This window comes from Mytilus californianus, unplaced genomic scaffold, assembly GCF_021869535.1.
Source record: "Mytilus californianus isolate M0D057914Y unplaced genomic scaffold, xbMytCali1.0.p SCAF_5, whole genome shotgun sequence".
NCBI classification, from domain to species: Eukaryota; Metazoa; Mollusca; class Bivalvia; order Mytilida; family Mytilidae; genus Mytilus; species Mytilus californianus.
This window is the reverse complement of record NW_026262701.1, coordinates 43,563,615-43,582,090: the sequence shown is the minus strand read 5'-3', so window position 1 is coordinate 43,582,090 and position 18,476 is coordinate 43,563,615. Positions and strand designations below refer to the sequence as shown.

Genomic DNA, 18,476 nt, shown 5'->3' with positions numbered 1-18,476 from the left:
CAGACGTTTATGATATCTACTACTTAAAAAATGTTTATTTCTTTTTTTACTATTGAAATAATAATGAAGTAATAGTAATAATTAAGTTATAAAAATTTAAATTAATATTAAGTAATGTCTTAACATTAAAATTTTAAAGGGCTTTTTCCCTTGAAAGAAATTGATGACAAGGAATTTTATAAATAGGAAAATAGACCTAAAGACAAGGACACGGACCTATCATTTTTTCTGCTTTTTAAGATCCTTATTTTATATTCAATCATTTCATTACAGTCTGTTAAAAAGCTTGTTATTTTGAAATAGAGAAGCGAACATCCTTAAGCATGTACTATGTGGTATAGTTTTGTCTTAATAGCAACATAAATTGCAGTTAATCAAAGAAAGCTTGACATTTTGTTTGCATTCTATTTATGAAATTTAAGCAGACAAATATAGAAAACTTTTGAATTTGCGGATTAAATTTTTTTTTTTTTGGTTCATTGGTCTGTTTGGTTAAGAAGCAAGCGCATTTGATATACTTTCTCCCATACCCCATATCTACCCCTTTTAAAAAAAGAAAACCAAAAAAAATAATTTAATCCGCAAATTCACAAGTTTTCTATATTTGTCTGCTTAAATTTCATAAATAGAATTTAATGTTAAACGTTATCGAAAATAAAAAGGAATGATGTCATTGACAACAAATATCCAGTCATTTCCAAGCGTGAGTTTAAAAAGTGACCGATTCTTAATAGTGACCGATTTGAGTGGACGTGAGAATACATTTAATGATATTTTTTTGACTTGGGTTATCGGTAACGTATAACCAACTCGTTTTGAACAAAGAAAATAAAATCGAATCACCAAATTATCATCTTATTGCTTTTTTGTCTTGTCTTCAGTAAGTAGCTTTAAACATCTGTTTAGAGCACTATACTATATTTTCATTCAGATTGTAAATTTTTTGAAAACCGTGCAAGTTTCAGACATGGATATTCCTTGACTAATTATGATTTTCAGTGCTTGTATTACTTCAATTGCTTAAAATTAAGAAAGAGAAAAATGTTCAATGCCTTTGTCGACTTCGGAGAGGCGTTTGTTTTTATTTAGAGAACTGTTAAATATTTAAACTTTAAGGAGGAGTTCTGGATACAATTTGTTTACCCCCAAATAAAACTATGGCAAGGTGGTGATCAAGGTTTAAGTGATAGAAAACTATAAAATAATTCATGTCATTTAGTGCAAAGATAGAAAGAAATAATTACTACTCTAAGTCCGAATACTTTAAAAAAAGATTTCACAACTAATGAGCTAAAAAATATATAACTCTTCAAAAAATGTGAAGAATTATAAAACAAAAATGATATATGCGAGGGGTCCTCCTCCTGTCTATGGCTAGTCTGTATCTTAATACTAAATGTATGTATCATTCACATCTGCTTTAACGTTTGATGTAATTGTGCACATATATTTTCTCTGATATTTCGTTTCGTTTCGTTTCGTTTTGTTTTGTTTTGTTACTATCTGTTCCGTTTTAATTTTGTTTCGCACTTTACACACGGGTAGTAACGTCGTCATATCGAGGAGCGTTTAGTACAGTGATTTTGCCATAGTTTGGGGAAGTGATTGACATGGTTCAGTTAAGTGTCGAGAAATTCGCCATGGTTTTGATCACATTTGTCATGGTTTAGATCCAAATAAATACATATTTGTTTCACCTTAATATTGTTAGTTTGTTTGAAGGGGTTTGTAAAAAAACAGAGTTATAATTTACTAATTAACGAAAACGAAAAGAAGCCTTTTTAATTAAATTTTGTTTGTGTGATAGGCAAATCGTACATAAGACATTTTCACTTCTCGTGTGTTTCCTAATATAGAATTTATATAGCCACGTCTCTTTTAAACTGGCGTTCGGTTAAATAAATTACAAAAACAGAAATCGTTGCTTCTATACATCTGTTGTTTTGAACCAGATTATGTCTATGGTGAATAAAAGGAGACTTGGGGTTATACGCCATTTATTTAGTTACCAAACAACAAAACTAACCAAACAATATAGAGAGACACCATACAGTCTTCAACAAAAGACAGCTGTCTATACAATATGTTAATCTCTTAATCGCCCCAAATCTATAAAGTTTTGAATAAATTAAACACAGACAATCGAAATGGTTAAGGACAAACATAAGACTAAGGTGCACAAGTCCCCCTCAAAATCCTTATTTCGTGAATATCTAAAAGAAAATTGAAGTATTTTTATGACTCGTCGATAGTTCTCGCATCTAAACATTTAGAAGTCTAAAAATGATTAATTTGAAGAGCAATCAAAATTACCAAATATTCCATAAAGTTGTGCATAGGAGTAGAAAAAAAAATAATTTTATTAGCGATAAATGTAATGAACATGTCTGCATGTGTTCCCTTTGCTTCGGTAAAATGATTGATATTTTATGTCAGTGTAGGAGTGTTGACTACTTCGCTCGTAATACTGAAGATAACAATTAAGAAGTAGTATTAGGTCAACTTTTATCAATTATATTAACGCATGAATAAAATTATTATGTTTTTGTCATATTGTATAAACGTATTGTGTAGTATCGCTTTATCCGTTCGGCTTTTTTATTTCATGCAATAAAGTTTCGATAGTATGAAAAACCGCAGTCGATCTAGTATATAGTATGAGAAATTGTACATATTAACAAGGATCGAAAAATAATTCAAATTCCAAGATACATTTTATATAAATATAGCCTGTAATGCAGTAGCTGCCAATTGTTACTTTAAAAAATATTTGTTTTTCGTTTGTTGTTTTGTACATAAATAAAATATTTGGTTTTCCCAATTGAATTGTTTTACATTTAATTTGGTCGATATCTTTTATAGCTTGCTATGTGGTATGGTTTTGCTCATTGTTGAAGGCCGTAAGGTGACCTAAAATTGCTAACATTTACGTCATTTGGTCTCGGGCTGATAGTTGTCTCATTGGTTATCATGCCGCATCTACTAATTATATATATCTATGTATTTTCTGGGGTCCTTTTTGTCTTATTCCAAATGAAACAACGTTTGAAGAAAATTACCATTGAAACGCATTCATATATCATTCTAATGACTTCTTTATACATGCTTATTCTTAATGCCCTATTGATAGCCTGGTCTGGTCGGTTATTAGTTATGGTGCAGCCAGCTGGATCACTAGAGATTTTTGTGCATAAATGCTGTTCAGCACAGAGTTCTCCAGTTTTTACGGGTCTTGGTAAATATTCACCCAGTGCCGCCATTAATGTGGATATGGGTTGAAAACCATCATGTGTTAAGCAGTGGAGTTGTGGTTTTAGACATTGGGCTAGACGTTTTGTTATGTCAACAGATAGGGTAAATTATAAAGTATTCCGATGGGCTTTTGGAAATGCTATTAGTAAAAAGAATTACTGGTGAAACAGAATTATGACAAAATTTAAAGAATGCAATATAGATTTATACACTTATTTGGAGAATGTGCTGCATAAAAATATTATAACACCGTAAGAAGGTTTTTTATTTGATGAATATAAGGTAAATTGGCATAATAGAATAGTGTCACAAAATGATGTTTTTGAAACAGAGATGTATTTGTGTAAGAACATTTCAAGTCGATACAGAAGTGCATTTGCTAAATTTAGGTGTGGTGTCACCCTTTTGTGAATAGAAGCAGGTTGCTATGAAAACAAAACTGTTAATGAAAAAAGTTTATTTTTAATGTAATAATCAGATTGAAGATGAGAATAAAATTGAGAATGGAAATGGGGAATGTGTCAAAGAGACAACAACCCGACCATAGAGCAGACAACAGCCGAAGGCCACCAATGGGTCTTCAATGCAGCGAGAAACTCCCGCACCTGGAGGCGTCCTTCAGCTGGCCCCTAAACAAATATGTATACTAGTTCAGTGATAATGGACGTCATACTAAACTCCAAATTATACACAAGAAACTAAAATTAAAAATGATACAAGACTAACAAATGCCAGAGGCTCCTGACTTGGGACAGGCGCAAAAATGCGGCGGGGTTAAACATGTTTTTTGAGATCTCAACCCTCCCCCTATACCTCTAGCCAATGTAGAGAAAAACAAACGTACAACAGTACGCACAGTAAAACTCAGTTTAAGAGAAGTCCGAGTCCGATGTCAGAATAGGAAACAAAAGAAAATAAACAAAATGACAATAATACATAAATAACAACAGACTACTAGCAGTTACTGACATGCCAGCTCCAGACCTCAATTAAACTGATTGAAAGATTATGTCTTCATCATATGAATATCAGGCACAATCCCTCCTGTTAGGGGTTTAGTATTATACCGTCATAAAATATATGAGAAGAAGAGAAACATGTTTTATTAGACTCTCCTTGTGTGCAGATTTGCGTAAACGTTTATTTTACGAAGTTATAAGAAGTAATGTTGATTTTAATATTTTATCTGATGATGATAACTTTATATATCTTTTTAAAAGTACTGCTTATTATGATATGGTTGCGTAGACCTGCTGTAATAATTATATTAAGTAGAAAAAACGTTTTTTATATGCTTCATTGATATTTATCAGTTATGTTTTTACAAAACTGAAATGTTTTAAAGACATGATAAATATATAAAATTAATTCCTTGAAATTTCTATAGTCTTTCATAATTCTTCATAGAATGGCACTTGTACTTTAACTTATAAAATTACCGTTTTTTAATAAAATATTGAATCTGAATCTGAATCTGCTAATATCTTAAATTTACTGTCAACGACTTATTTTCTAGAGCGATTTATTTTTCGCGAGTAAAAAATCAGCATAATCATGTGAAACTTAGATCTATTCGTATATAACAAAACAAAATAGATAAAACCGTTGGTTTTCCTGTTTGAATTGTTTTACACTAAGTCATTTTGGGGCCCATTACAGCTTGTTGTTCGGTGTGAGCCAAGGCTCCGTGTTGAAGGCCGTACTTTGACTTGTAATTGTTAACTGTTTATACACTGTGACTTGGATGGAGAGTTGTCTCATTGACACTCATATAACATCTTCTTATCTATAAAAAACAACAACATTAGAAAATGGCGACAATATATTGCCGCGAAATAGGGTAGAATAGGTTAAACGCAAAAAAAAAGTATCCGCGAACTTCAATAGTTGTATAATGCATGTTTACTTTAATCGTTACTTTTCTTTCATACACGATAAGAATCACAGAACTGAACTATGTCGAACATGAACTAAACCATGAAACCACCGAACCAAACCATCACACTGCATTGTCAGTAATCTTAAATTATGTGCAAAAGTAGCTAATTTTTCGGAAAAGTTTACGGTAATTGTATATTATACCGAAGTATGTGATGTATCAGACAGTAAACAAATCTTTTTTTTTTATAGTTGGTAAATGAGTAAGCAACTTTTCAATTTTGACACACGCATGCATTATTCTGTGTGAAATAAATTATTAAGTATATGATACAAATTTGAATTTACTAAGTTAAATATATTAGCCATAAACAAAGATGATTACCAGATTCAATTCATATTCAGATGTTCCTTTAGCAAAAAATCAGAATGTTTATTTTGTGTCACTGTTTGTCAATAAAAACACTTAACACAATCATGTCTAATTTAACCAAACTATGACAAAATCACTGTACTAAACGCTAATCGATATGACGACGTTACTACCCGTGTTTACAGGTACCTTGGAAAATCAAGCAAGCGGTATCGTTAAAAGATTTTACTCTTTAATCCTTTTTTAAAATCTTCTTAAAAAATAAAAATAAAATAAAACTTTCAAAGCAAAATGACCAAAACTGCACGTTTTGTTTAGAATTTTTGAAGTTTGATTCAATATCTTAACAATTAGATTTTAAAACGAATCTTAGAATTTTAAGAAAATTAATTATAAGGTGAAATTTCACAAATTTGGAAATTTGATTTTTTTTATAAATTTTTAGTTGTTAAGTGTTACACAAACACTGAGGGCTGTTATGAAAACAGGAGCTGTGTCTAAAGGACACCGTCCGCCTGCACTATTATTTTCCTTGTTGGGTGAACTGTTAAATCTGGATGAAAATCGTTAAAATGTTCAGATCATAATGAACAAAAGTGCTAAGTATTAAATCGATGTGACCACCATTTTGTGGTAAACAAACTTTACCAGAAACTTTTACTTAAGAATGTAATAGTTTCCAAATACTAGATTTTCATGTTCAGTCAACCGTAAAATTGGGATCGTTACTTGGATATAATTTTAAAAGTTCACAACATAATTGACATGACTTTTGTGTACTTAGTTTGTAGTAATGGGACTACAACTTCATGTTAAACTAACTTGAATGAACATTTTTCCTTGATACGGGATGCAAATCTTGAGACGGACGAACGGACGCAAAACCTATGAAAACATCATGTCCCACAACTATCGTAGGTGGGCATACAAATCTTATGTATTAATCTGAAATTGTAATCGTTGATATCGATCGTTAATTATCAATATGCAAATAGGGCACGACATAAAAGAACTTCTGATATTTCGAATTTTACAGGACAAATACGGTAATCATTTAAGTCAATGAGAAATTAAAAAAAATAAGGGAGATTAAGCTGGTCTCTTTCCTCCTCTCGTATATATTCAGATTGAACGAAATGAAATTATGATGTAAAAAATCTAACTTCTTGATATTAAATAATGTGAAGAATGTTTTATCAAACGTCTTCCAATCAAATATGAATCATTGATTGATTTGTTGCTTACTATACGTGCAGTGGTAATTGTTTCATGCATATACTGGACAAGACACAGTTAACAAGGAATATAATAGGTAAATAAGACAGACCGCCCGGTATGAAAGGCAGAAAATTAAGACTGACACTGCAAATAAGGGCAGATATAAAGCCTTGCAACAGGCTACCTATGGAATCCACAAAGAAATGTTGCCAGAATTGTAACGTACAAACAGCGTGATAATCTTCACGAAACATCGTATTTAAAATCCCCATTCTGACCAGACGTTGCTGCGTAATTAAACATCACACACAACTAAACGGAATCACAATATAGTAGCCTTTAACTAACGGAATGAGAGAGGACCAGGTAATCAAATTTATACCATAGTTAACCCTTGGGGTCACCATATAAATTAGGTGTATTAGTGAAATGAAAATATTTAGAGCATAAGAGCGCAAAAAATGTGTGCGCATGTTTCAAAAATATGTGTGCTAGCTACATGTAGCTGTAGATATAGGGTATTTACAAAATGTATATTACTATGCCGAAAACTGCAAATCATTGCGGCACTAAGAGTTATAACGCATTTTGTTACAATTTTCATTCAGAATCTATTTTACATGGAATATAATCCAACCTTTCAAACCTAATTATTCATTCTTAAGATCTATTTACTTTCATAGGTACGACTTGTTTGTACGTTCCAATTTAACCTGTATTTTTGCATGGAGTGAATAGACCGAAGTAAAAAGGTATTAGGTAAGATCTCACGCATGTTTTTACCGTCACCTGTTTAAAAATATGAAATTATGCCGACTATAACCGGCAAACATGTATGAACCAAATAAATAAAATAAATGTAAATACTGGTTTAAATATTATGAAATAATATTGACATCGACTTACCCATACACATTACATATTTTCACCAATGTTGTTGAGTTCAAAATTTCAATACATCTTATTTTTTATTATGTAGAGAATGGGTTTAGAAAAAAAATCATTCAGTTCACAATTTAGTCTTATACATATCTAAAGTGGAACTCAACTGTAGAATGTAAAAACCATGAGATGACAAATACACGCCAAATGCATTCAAAGAATTCTTGGACACAGTCTTGGTAGCTAAAAAAAACACCCAACAAAATGCATTATGTAGCTATTTTGATTGACAACAATCACTGTGTATCATCGCCTCCGGTAATTGGGTACCAACGAAGCAGAGAGAAAGGAGAAACAAATAAACAAGGTTAGAATTCCTTGAATTTAAACCATTTCTACTGTTTTGATGAGGTTACCGCTTATAAAACGATTTTCTGATATATACTTCTTATTTTTTTATACCAACTAGAAGCAAACAAAGACAATATTTTGTGTTATAATCCAAAACTGTGCACTTTGTACCAGAAATTTCGAGGTCGATCGACCTCCGACGTCTCGCTGGCTAGATATTCAACTGTTTTTCGTTCTTTTTTCAGTCATTTTTTTAGATTATGGTAGTGTGACTACATATTTACAGAAATTAGTTGGTTTACTATGATATAGACATAACATTATGTTAATTCCTAAACTTCTTCCGTTCCGGCAGTAAAACCCTTACTACAGTTAGATATCCGTTTGGCTGTGAGGTACATACATACGCAGCTTCATGTCCGTTTGGAATTTGGACGTTAGATCGAGGGCTTGTTTAAGAATTACTTTTGCAACAATCTCTGAGTGGTCTGTAGGAATCGTGTTGCAGGTCAATATTTCTACCGCTATCCAACAATTGAAAAAACACTTAATAATAACATTAACGGTTATTGACCTTACCATATTCCCCGCGTCCGAAGTGTTTTTTTTTTTTTTTTAATATCCAAAATACGCAAATTTGTAGTGGCTGTTTATTTACCGCACTTCATCTCGGTCGGTATACTTCGCAGAGACTACCTCTTGTATTACTTATTATATATTTTTTTCATGCCCAATATGATTATGATTGTCATTGGTCAATAAGCAAGAAACAATCATTAACTGAATCAGCGGATAATTAAGAAAGGCATAATATACAACATGTCAGTACCGAGAGACTGTCTAAGGCACTGATGATATATCATAAAGATATCAGTCCGTCAGTAGCAGTACAGACCAAGTGAAAATATCGCTTTATAAATTTCATGAGTTTGAAGCGCGTTTATGGGTTTACTTTCATCAGGAACCCGCAAACCCTAAACATTTGAGAATGTATAAATCATGAACACTACAGGAGCAATATGACCACATGGACATTAAAAGGATCCCCACATCCACCATCAGGTAAATTTTACCTGAGGGTGACGGACCCTTTGATTCTAAATTATTTCTAAATTTATCAACGGAGAATAGGAGGAGCATGCTTTAAATCATATCAATACAGTCGACGCACTGACCACTTTACTGAGCGGGGACATATTCTTCGGACTAGAACGCGTAAACCGAAAACATCTTACTTCAAAATTCATTATCTGTTGTATTTTGAAGCTAAATGTTGGTGTTATATTATTCAGAATTCACATTATTCGACAACCGCATATATGGATACAAGAGTGCACACGCTGAAATATCTCGTCTTCTATACTGACCATTGATTTTATGTTGATAGTCCTACATATAAAGTTTTACTACACGTTTCATATTAACAATTATGATCCAAGAAAATGAGATCAAGGTCAGATAAACCAAGCCAGACAGACATGTACACCTTTAATACAATCATTCCATACACAGAATATAGATGACATATTGCTTATAGTATAAAAGAAACAGACCAAACTTTGGAAATTCTTTATTGACCAATGAACCATGAAAATGATGTCAAGGTCAGATGACACCTGCCAGTTGGACATGTACACCTTACAATCATTACATACACCAAATATAGTAGACCTATTGCTTATAGTATCTGAGATATTGACTCGACCACGAAAACTTAACCTTGTTCACTGATCCATGAAATGAGGTCGAGGTCAAGTGAAAACTGTCTGACAGGCATGAGGAACTTGCAAGGTACGCACATACCAAATATAGTTATCCTATTCCTCATAATAAGAGAGAAATTAACATTACAAAAAATGTTAACTTTTTTTCAAGTAGTCACTGAACCATGATAATGAGGTCAAGGACAATGGACATGTGACAGACGGAAACTTCATAACATAAGGCATCTATATACAAAGTATGAAGCATTCAGGTCTTCTACCTTCTGAAATATTAAGCTTTTAAGAAGTTAGTTCACGCCGCCGCCGCCGCCGCCGGATCATTATCCCTATGTTGAGCTTTCGAAAAAAATGAAATGCCTTTGTAAAAAGTCATCATAGCAGAGTAGGCATATTAAAAAAACGACTTTAACTTATATAAGATCGTTACTTTCTCTTTAATTTAAAAAACAAAAACTTTATTCTTAAACAAAAAAATATTAGCTCTATTTTGATGAGAGTGAGTAGTCGAAGTCTTAAAAGTGTGCATTTTACACGAGAAGAAAACAGGAAGGGTCACACTCGCTTAATCTACATGTTATGTTTCTCCTGTTCCCAGTGACAGTTTAGCAAAAGATTTGACTGAACAGAATAACAAAATAAAAATTATTAAAATTTCCGATGACCTGTTTCCTGTTATTAGAATTTCAGAATCTACATGGTAAAAATTTCCTATATACGGCCAAACATTAACTAATCACATCAAGAAAACTGGTACAAATACTTGTTGTTTTACCATCAAACTTCCGTAAATATCTTCCATAATGAGCAAATTCCCGCAAACAATGACTAATTTATGCTAGGAAATTAAAGATTTAACAGTCTAAAATGTGAGTTTTCCCTGGTCAAACATAATGAGAAAACCACGAAATGATATCCAAAGGAAAGTAAACAAGCGTAGTTACTGTGATATATTTCCACAAGTGCAGCGTTTTGTAATTAAATATTTTGGCTGTCAGAAGTACTAGTAAGTAAAAAATAAATCATATTACATCCAAATTTACATAAATTAAATAATCAGTTATCTGAAGAAATCTCACTTTTACTTATCAACGAGTAAATTAATAGGAGTCGTTCTTATAATGTAAATTTAATCTCTCGCACACTCGACAAAAAGCTTCATAATGTGACTCGCAGCTGATATTTTACAATATCAATATGCAGTCCTGATAATCGGTACATATAAATATAATGAAAATCTGATAATTATACAATTTTATGAAGGGCTTAAAAGCCGCCTTAAGAATCAAACATGTGTAATATCCGACTAGATTGATATTAAATTTTTCAGCATAATTTGAAATTTAGTATATAATACTTTCAACTTTCAGAAACGTATCAGAGAAGCATGCTTCTATTTTCATTAAATCAATGAGAGAAAAATACAAAATTGATGCATGTGTGGCAATTACAAATATTCGTCATTTGCACGATTCATAATATAAATATATGTTAAACCGTTCTTACTTACTGGTTATCCAAAACTTTTGTTCGGTTTCTTCTGAAAATGCTCCATCACCATAAATCATAATTATGACGACATATTCAGAACACATCTGTAATCCCTCAATCACAATACTGGATGCTGGTGCATGTAAATCCCTATTCATTCTACGCCTTTCTGTCGAGACGCTCCTTGGTAAGTCCAAAGAAACGTACGTTGTTGCTGAGTTTTTCAGATATATTCTTGAAAAGCCAGTCTGTAGTGGAATTTGCCAGGACACTTTGGTAGTGTTTCCTGTAACAGTTACTTTGATATCCTTTGGTTTGTCTGGTTTACCTATGTTAACAAAATATGTTTATTAGAAACATTTGATATTTCTTGACGCTTTCATTCTTATAAGCGTAGATGCTTGTTACACACGATTGCAGCATATTTTCCCTATGCATGTCTTACACGAAATCTTAACATAATTTTTGTAAAAAAAATATTCACTTATAACATTATAGTGTTTTAGATTAACGACTACATGTAACTGAATAGTCAAAGTTAGAAAAAAAACATAATGAAGGCACGGCATTTTGTCCATGGTTATGGTTGTCTTTCTGATATTGTTTTACATCTAACCCCCTTGTTTTATTAATTTTGTATTTACATTGTGTCATAGATCAAATTCATTCGTTCAGTGTATGTTCACTTGTTTTTGTTAATATGTCTTTTGATTGAGTTAAGCCATTTCAATTGATGTTTTATAGTGTGTCTTTCTATGTTGTGATGTAACACTATTGTTTCAGGTAGGGTGAAGGTTGGCGCCTATTAAAACGTTTAAACCCGCTGCATTTGTTTGCACCTGTCCTAAGTCAGGAACCTGATGTTCAGTGGTTGTCGTCTGTTGATGTGGTTCATAAGTGTTTCTCGTTTCTCGTTTTTTTTTTATAGATTAGACCGTTGGTTTTCCTGTTTGAATGGTTTTACACTAGTCATTTTGGGGCCCTTTATAGCTTGCTGTTCGGTGGGAACCAAGACTCCATGTTAAAGGCCGTACTTTGACCTATAATGGTTTACTTTTACAAATTGTGACTTGGATGGAGAGTTTTCTCATTGGCACTCATACCACATCTTCTTATATCTATGTAGATAATGTTGATGAGGCTTTCACAAAATTATATCATTGACAATGTTAATTTAATTTGAATGTATGGAGTTGATAATTTCAGAAATTCGAAACATTAAATTGTTGTACCATTCTCGTAGATAAATGTAAAATTTTAAATTATTGGTATAAGAAATTATACATATTTATGCTCTTCTGTATTTTTAAAGTTATGGTGTATTTATTCTTGAGATGACTTCTCTTATGTGTGCAACATCATTTTCTTATTTTTAGGACAGTTTGTATACTAAAATTTTTAAAAAGAAGCACACCACCGATTCTTGGTCCTCATTCCTTACCACGTTAAAATTTTCACTTCAAAACATTTTATGGAAGCGGGATCAATATACCTGTATTTATACATCAAACCGTACTGCACTGGTTACCGGATTTTTGGATACACCAAACCAGGCACTTCATATCTGAGAAACAGGCTATATATGCCCTCAATTTTAGAATTCATTCATACTTTTTTGTATTATTCAAAATTAACAGTAAATTGTGTGTTTTACAAGCCGGATCATCAGTCCTCCACCTTTCATCTGATACCTTAATTACTAAAATATATGCTACATAGTTTTAGGATTTACACCTACGCGTAGGAACTATTTTGTTTTAAATATGTACTACTTTCAAGTATGTTCTTTTTGACCGGGCCCGATTAGGTGGTGTTACATCTTACAAAGTCAATCCAAATTATTTTTGCAAAGAATTCCGCTCAAGCCGGTGCTAGGGGCCGACTTAAACTTGCAGTGAGGTGAGAGTATTTTTGTTCCGCGTTTAAGGCCTCATTGTGACTTTGAGATGAAGAACAGAAATAAAAGCGCTGTTCTTTGCTTCGTGGCAGAATCGCAAAAGTTTACATGGTATTCTTTTCTTTGATGATTATAAACGTTATATAGAATTAATACAAAATAAATCTAAATTCGTGTATGCGCAAAATATAGTGCAAAACATTTAGGTTCAAAAGCACTACAATCTTCCTTCAGAAATTTTTAATATGCTACACATGTAAGTGGTGTATAAAGTTAAAGTAGGAAAAGAGTCATCATTTTAATCCTAAAGATGATTTTGGTTTATGTTTCCTACAAAAAGTTATGTTAAGTATGTTGTACCTAGTATAATGACCCGAAGTTAATTGATAATTTCCATAAATTTATTTTGTGAAGGTCTTGTTGTGTTGTTGACAGTTCCTCTTTATCGATATTTTTTTTAAATTTAGTTTTAAACAAGAATGTGTCTATCGTACACGGATGCCCCACTCGCAATATCATTTTCTATGTTCAGTGAACCGTGAAATTGGGGGGTCAAAACTCTAATTTGGCATTAAAATTAGAAAGATCAGATCATAGGAAACATGTGTACTAAGTTTCAAGTTGATTGGACTTCAACTTCATCAAAAACTACAATGGCCAAAAACTTTAACCTAAAGCGGGACAGACGGACTGTCGGACGAACGGACGGATGAACAAACGGACACACAGACCGAAAAACATAATTCCCCTCGTAGGTGAAGAATAAAAAATCCAGTAGAATTTGAACATTAAACATTAGCAGTCCAGGACAGCTGACAACGGGGTCACTGCTTTTAATACATGGTCCATTTTCCAGGAAATTCAAAATGGATGAAAATAAATACTCCCTTTATTTCACATTCTACATTAAATTCCTGCACCAATATCCAATTGATATTTTACACACAATGAACCGTCAGTTGTGTTTTCGTTATATTTTATCCTTTTACATAAGATTATAAAATATATATCAAGATTTGAAAAAAATAAAGTTTTCACTTAAATCATGATTAATGAAATGATTAAAACAATCCTTAATGTAGATGGGGGCTCTAAATTAAAATCCATAGAATATTTTAATAATTTGTGAAAATGTAGTTTATAACATGCTTTTTTTCAATAATATAATAAAAAGTATGGGTCACCGGGCTTTTTTTCAAGCTACAGGTTGTGCAAAATTGTCAGATTTTGTATAGATTATGCATGGAAAACACAATTTTGTGTGATAAAAAGAAAACAACACATTAGAATTTTAAGATAAAATATGAAAAGATAGCTCTAATAATATGCTTTCAGATAAGAATAGAAAAAATGGGGTCACCGGACTAAATTTCTTGCTTCATAATAAATAGGTAAATTCACGACACATTCTATTATAAAAGTTACTTTATCTGAGTTATCTCCCCTTAAGTGGCAAAGTTTTAAAAAAAATGAATCAACAAAAATATTGTTTTTTTGGAAAATACAGCCGTAAATATGATTAAACACATACTTTTCTATATAAACATGAAAAGTCTTACACATGAATTACATATACTACTCTCGAAATTTGTACATTTCATTAAAGACCTAGACCAATTCTTATCTGCTATTTCAAAATCCAAGATGGAGGAAGACACCCTAGCTACCTTAAAGTATATTATGTTCACTTATTTGAAAATCTTATCTAATTGCTAGTATATTTTTCCAGTGCACGGTTATCTTGTTAACTGTGGTTATCAAAATAATTGACAAAGACGCCAAAATTGGCTTAAAATGTTCATTCAAGGACAATTATTGGTATAATGTGTTAATTGATAATTTTAGTTAATATGTCAATTTATTTCCAAATCTTATCTTGCCGACCAATTTTGTACGAAATATGTTATAATTATTGAAAAAGCAAATCGATACATGTCATTAAATCTACACGGCTCGGGTGATCCTACTTGACCCGAACGACGTAGGATTTCGTGTGAGAGGGTCGTCCCGACCGTGCAGATTAAGTGACCTAATAATACCGATTTGACTGACCAATAACTGTTTTAACACATGACGCCATCAATGTACATGAACGTTTTGGAAATGTGAGGATGATTTTCAATCCACGAAAGTTCTATTGTAGCGTAAAGAAAAGGGAGAAATACGCCTTTTGTAGTAAATTTTAAGGTTGGTAACTTTATTTTTTTTTACTTTTTTGATATTTAGGCTTTCTCCTAAATTGTTACATTACTTGGAGAATTGCATTTTAATGGCAGATATTTGATTGTATCTGTTAAATTTAATCACAATGTTTTCCCTCAAGAATATGCTGAGAGGAAGATTAATCGAAGAGGTGTGCCCTAATTTATAGTGCAAAGAAAACAGAGAAAACGTTTCTATTTTCAATATATAACCCCTCATTTCATTGTCAACTGTATACGGCGATTAATTTTGTTTGAGAACATGTCGCATCTTAACCAAGATTTATTGATTTGCAACTTATATTTTATCGTGTTTTGGCACATACCTAAATATGAACCTCATTGTATTCGACCCAAAAATAGTCACAAAAAAAGGAATGAATATTTAAAAAGGCGTAATAAATTACATTGAGCACAAAACTAGTAATCCAAGTCAGATTTCAGATATTTGGATATTCTTAAATACATTCATTTTTTGGCAGAAATTATATTTTTTTATATCTAGTTTGACTTTGAAACACTGATTTAAGATTTAAATTGTACACAAATTTTATTATAAATGTTTCCAGTTTACGGGATGAGAAACTATCTCTTTTTCATATTGTTATGTTTATTTGTTCTCGTCATGAACATGAATGACATATTTGCCACTGGACGTTAAGCAGCCAACAATCTATTACTTTTTTCATATTTTGAAACGACGAAGTTTATACAAAGTTGTTGATCGATCAACTATGTAATAATTGCAATGACTCAGTGGTGGATTCAGGGGTATGGTGAGTATAAGGCTTTTATACCCCCCCCCCCCCCCCTCCTTTTGATTGTAAAGAATGTATAGTTTTATAGTTTTGCAACATAAAGTCGTAAACTTTTTTTTAATGAAATAACGCCTTCCTTTGAAAAATCCTTGACCCACCCACTAAAGGTAAGAGTACATTTGAACTGTGCAATATATCTGAGATAGATAATGCACACATAAGCTGTGCATTATCCAGATTATAGCACAGTAAGAACAAAGATATTTTGCCTATGTCATGTCTTTACATCTATTATAATTTTCAAGTTTATAGCCAAAATAAATGACACAATGGGTAAACATGTCATTTCAGGGAATTAACTCCTGCAAATAGGACTAAATAAAAAATTACTGAATTCCTCCACGCTGATTTATTTGTAGATTTCGTTTTACGGTTATTTTGCCGTTCATTTTTTCTTTCTTTCAATTAACTTTTTTTAAGAGAAACAGCTAAAAAATATATCAGAGGCAAAATCCAAAATGAGCAGTTAAATATTCCAAAATTTGCCATTTGAACTTTGGTTCAATTCCTTTCTGGTTTCTGCCGGTGTGAACTATACATTTTATAAAATAAAGGTTCTGATTGCTACAGAAAATGACTAAATGCAGACAGAAATGGAACGTCACAAATTATCAAGATATTTCATAGTTTCATATATTTTGCCTTCAATCCAACTATGCTCTGAAGTTTATGAAAAAAAGTATTATTTTTAATTGATTGATTGATGATTGATTGATTGATTGGTGTTTAACGCCACTTTCGACACTATTGTGCTAATTCGTGGCGTTCAGTTTTTATTGGTGGAGGATTCCGCAGTGCCCTGAATGAACCAACGACCTTCGGCAGGAAAACTGACAATCCTAGTCACTTAAGTCAAGCGCACCTGTATCATGCTGGCTGGATTCGATCTCACAACCTCAGTGTTGACGGGCTAGTGATACAGTAGTTGGACTACCTATACCACTCTTTCACCTAGGCCCCTGATTGCTTTAAAGTTCGGCCTTGCGGTCATAAAGCTTTCGATTATTTTGTACATTAATCAGGCCGTTAGATATCTCGTTTGAATTATGTTTCAATTGTCTTTCGGAGCCTTTTATAGCTTATTATGAGGTATTGGTTTTGCTCATCGTTGAAGGTTGTACGGTGACCTATAGTTGTTAACTTCTACATCATTTGGTCTATGGTGGAGAGTTATCTCATTGGCAATCATACCAGATCTTCCTATTTTTTTTATAAAATACTGGATTTGGTTTTACGAGTACATAATTATACTAAAGCTAGGTATCATTGCTGCTATGGATCACACACTTATAGTAGCTTTATATTTTACAGCTAATTTTTTTTACTGTTAACCAACCAGTATTAGACCCGATTTTGTATCAAGAGGATATCAATTGAACAATGAAAATAATCATATCTTGGATTACAAATGAGGATGAACATGATTAAAGTGGTATAACAACAAAATAAACGATCATGCCTTATCATTTTTCCTCTTCGTTATCCTAAAGAAAACAGACTATTACATATAATAGTAAATTAGTTACATGTATAGCTAGAAAAGGATGCAATACAGACTAACCAATTCAATTTGACAATATGTAAAGAAAAAGCCAGGACCAGTCAGAAAAAGAAAAACTGATAAATCTGAAAAATTGAATCAGTGAAACTAAAATGCATTATTAAGAATAACTTTCTAAGAACCCCCACTAATAAAAAATCAACTGGTTGCTCACTTGTTTAACAGCATGCGAGTTTAACTGAAAATTGTAAGCTATGGACGTATACATGTATTTGTTTAATGTACGAATACGGTAGAATTTGCAATTTTGAATATCTGCGGCTTGTCATCTTTATGTCCAAAACTACTTAATTATTTGACATGGAAGTTGCTATTATTAACTAAATGAGCCCTGTTATTCATAAAATCTTACCAAACATCTGTTTTAATTTATTTTTTTTTAAATCAGAAAAAAAGAAAGACAGGATCAATTAGCAATTGAAGATAAACGACCTATACATGTACGAGTGAGGATTCCACGAAGACCTTCTTAAAGTTAACACGTTTCATTCTGCAACTTGTACTTCTGACATGTTGAAATAGAAATTATATAATTAAATTCTCATTCACGTAATACTTTTATTTCATCAACCTGCTGGATGATTCCCACTTTCATAAATGCAGCTTGAATATCAATAAATTATAATGCGAGATTTTAATATCAATATTTCAAATTACACGTAAAATCTGAATTATTTCGTAATAGACTCTGCTGCGCAATAGGTATTGTGAGTTTTATTCTTCGAAGAATAAGATTTATTGGAGGCAAATTAAAAAAAAAAACCTTAACACAACAGTACAAAACAATTCGATCAGATAAAGTTATAAATTTGGAAAACGAACATGAAATAGAT

At 32.0% G+C, this 18,476-nt stretch overlaps 1 protein-coding gene across 4 annotated transcripts in view; it reads right to left on the bottom strand.

Moving 5' to 3' along the window:
- The window catches only part of LOC127702263 (uncharacterized), a 249,338-nt gene that overhangs the window by 217,570 nt on the left and 13,292 nt on the right, over positions 1-18,476 (bottom strand). For all 4 annotated transcript variants that reach the window (XM_052206388.1, XM_052206390.1, XM_052206387.1 and 1 more), the window contains one exon: positions 11,186-11,494. In XM_052206388.1, the coding sequence (XP_052062348.1) occupies positions 11,186-11,494 (309 nt within the window). The remainder of the gene's footprint in view (positions 1-11,185; positions 11,495-18,476) is intronic.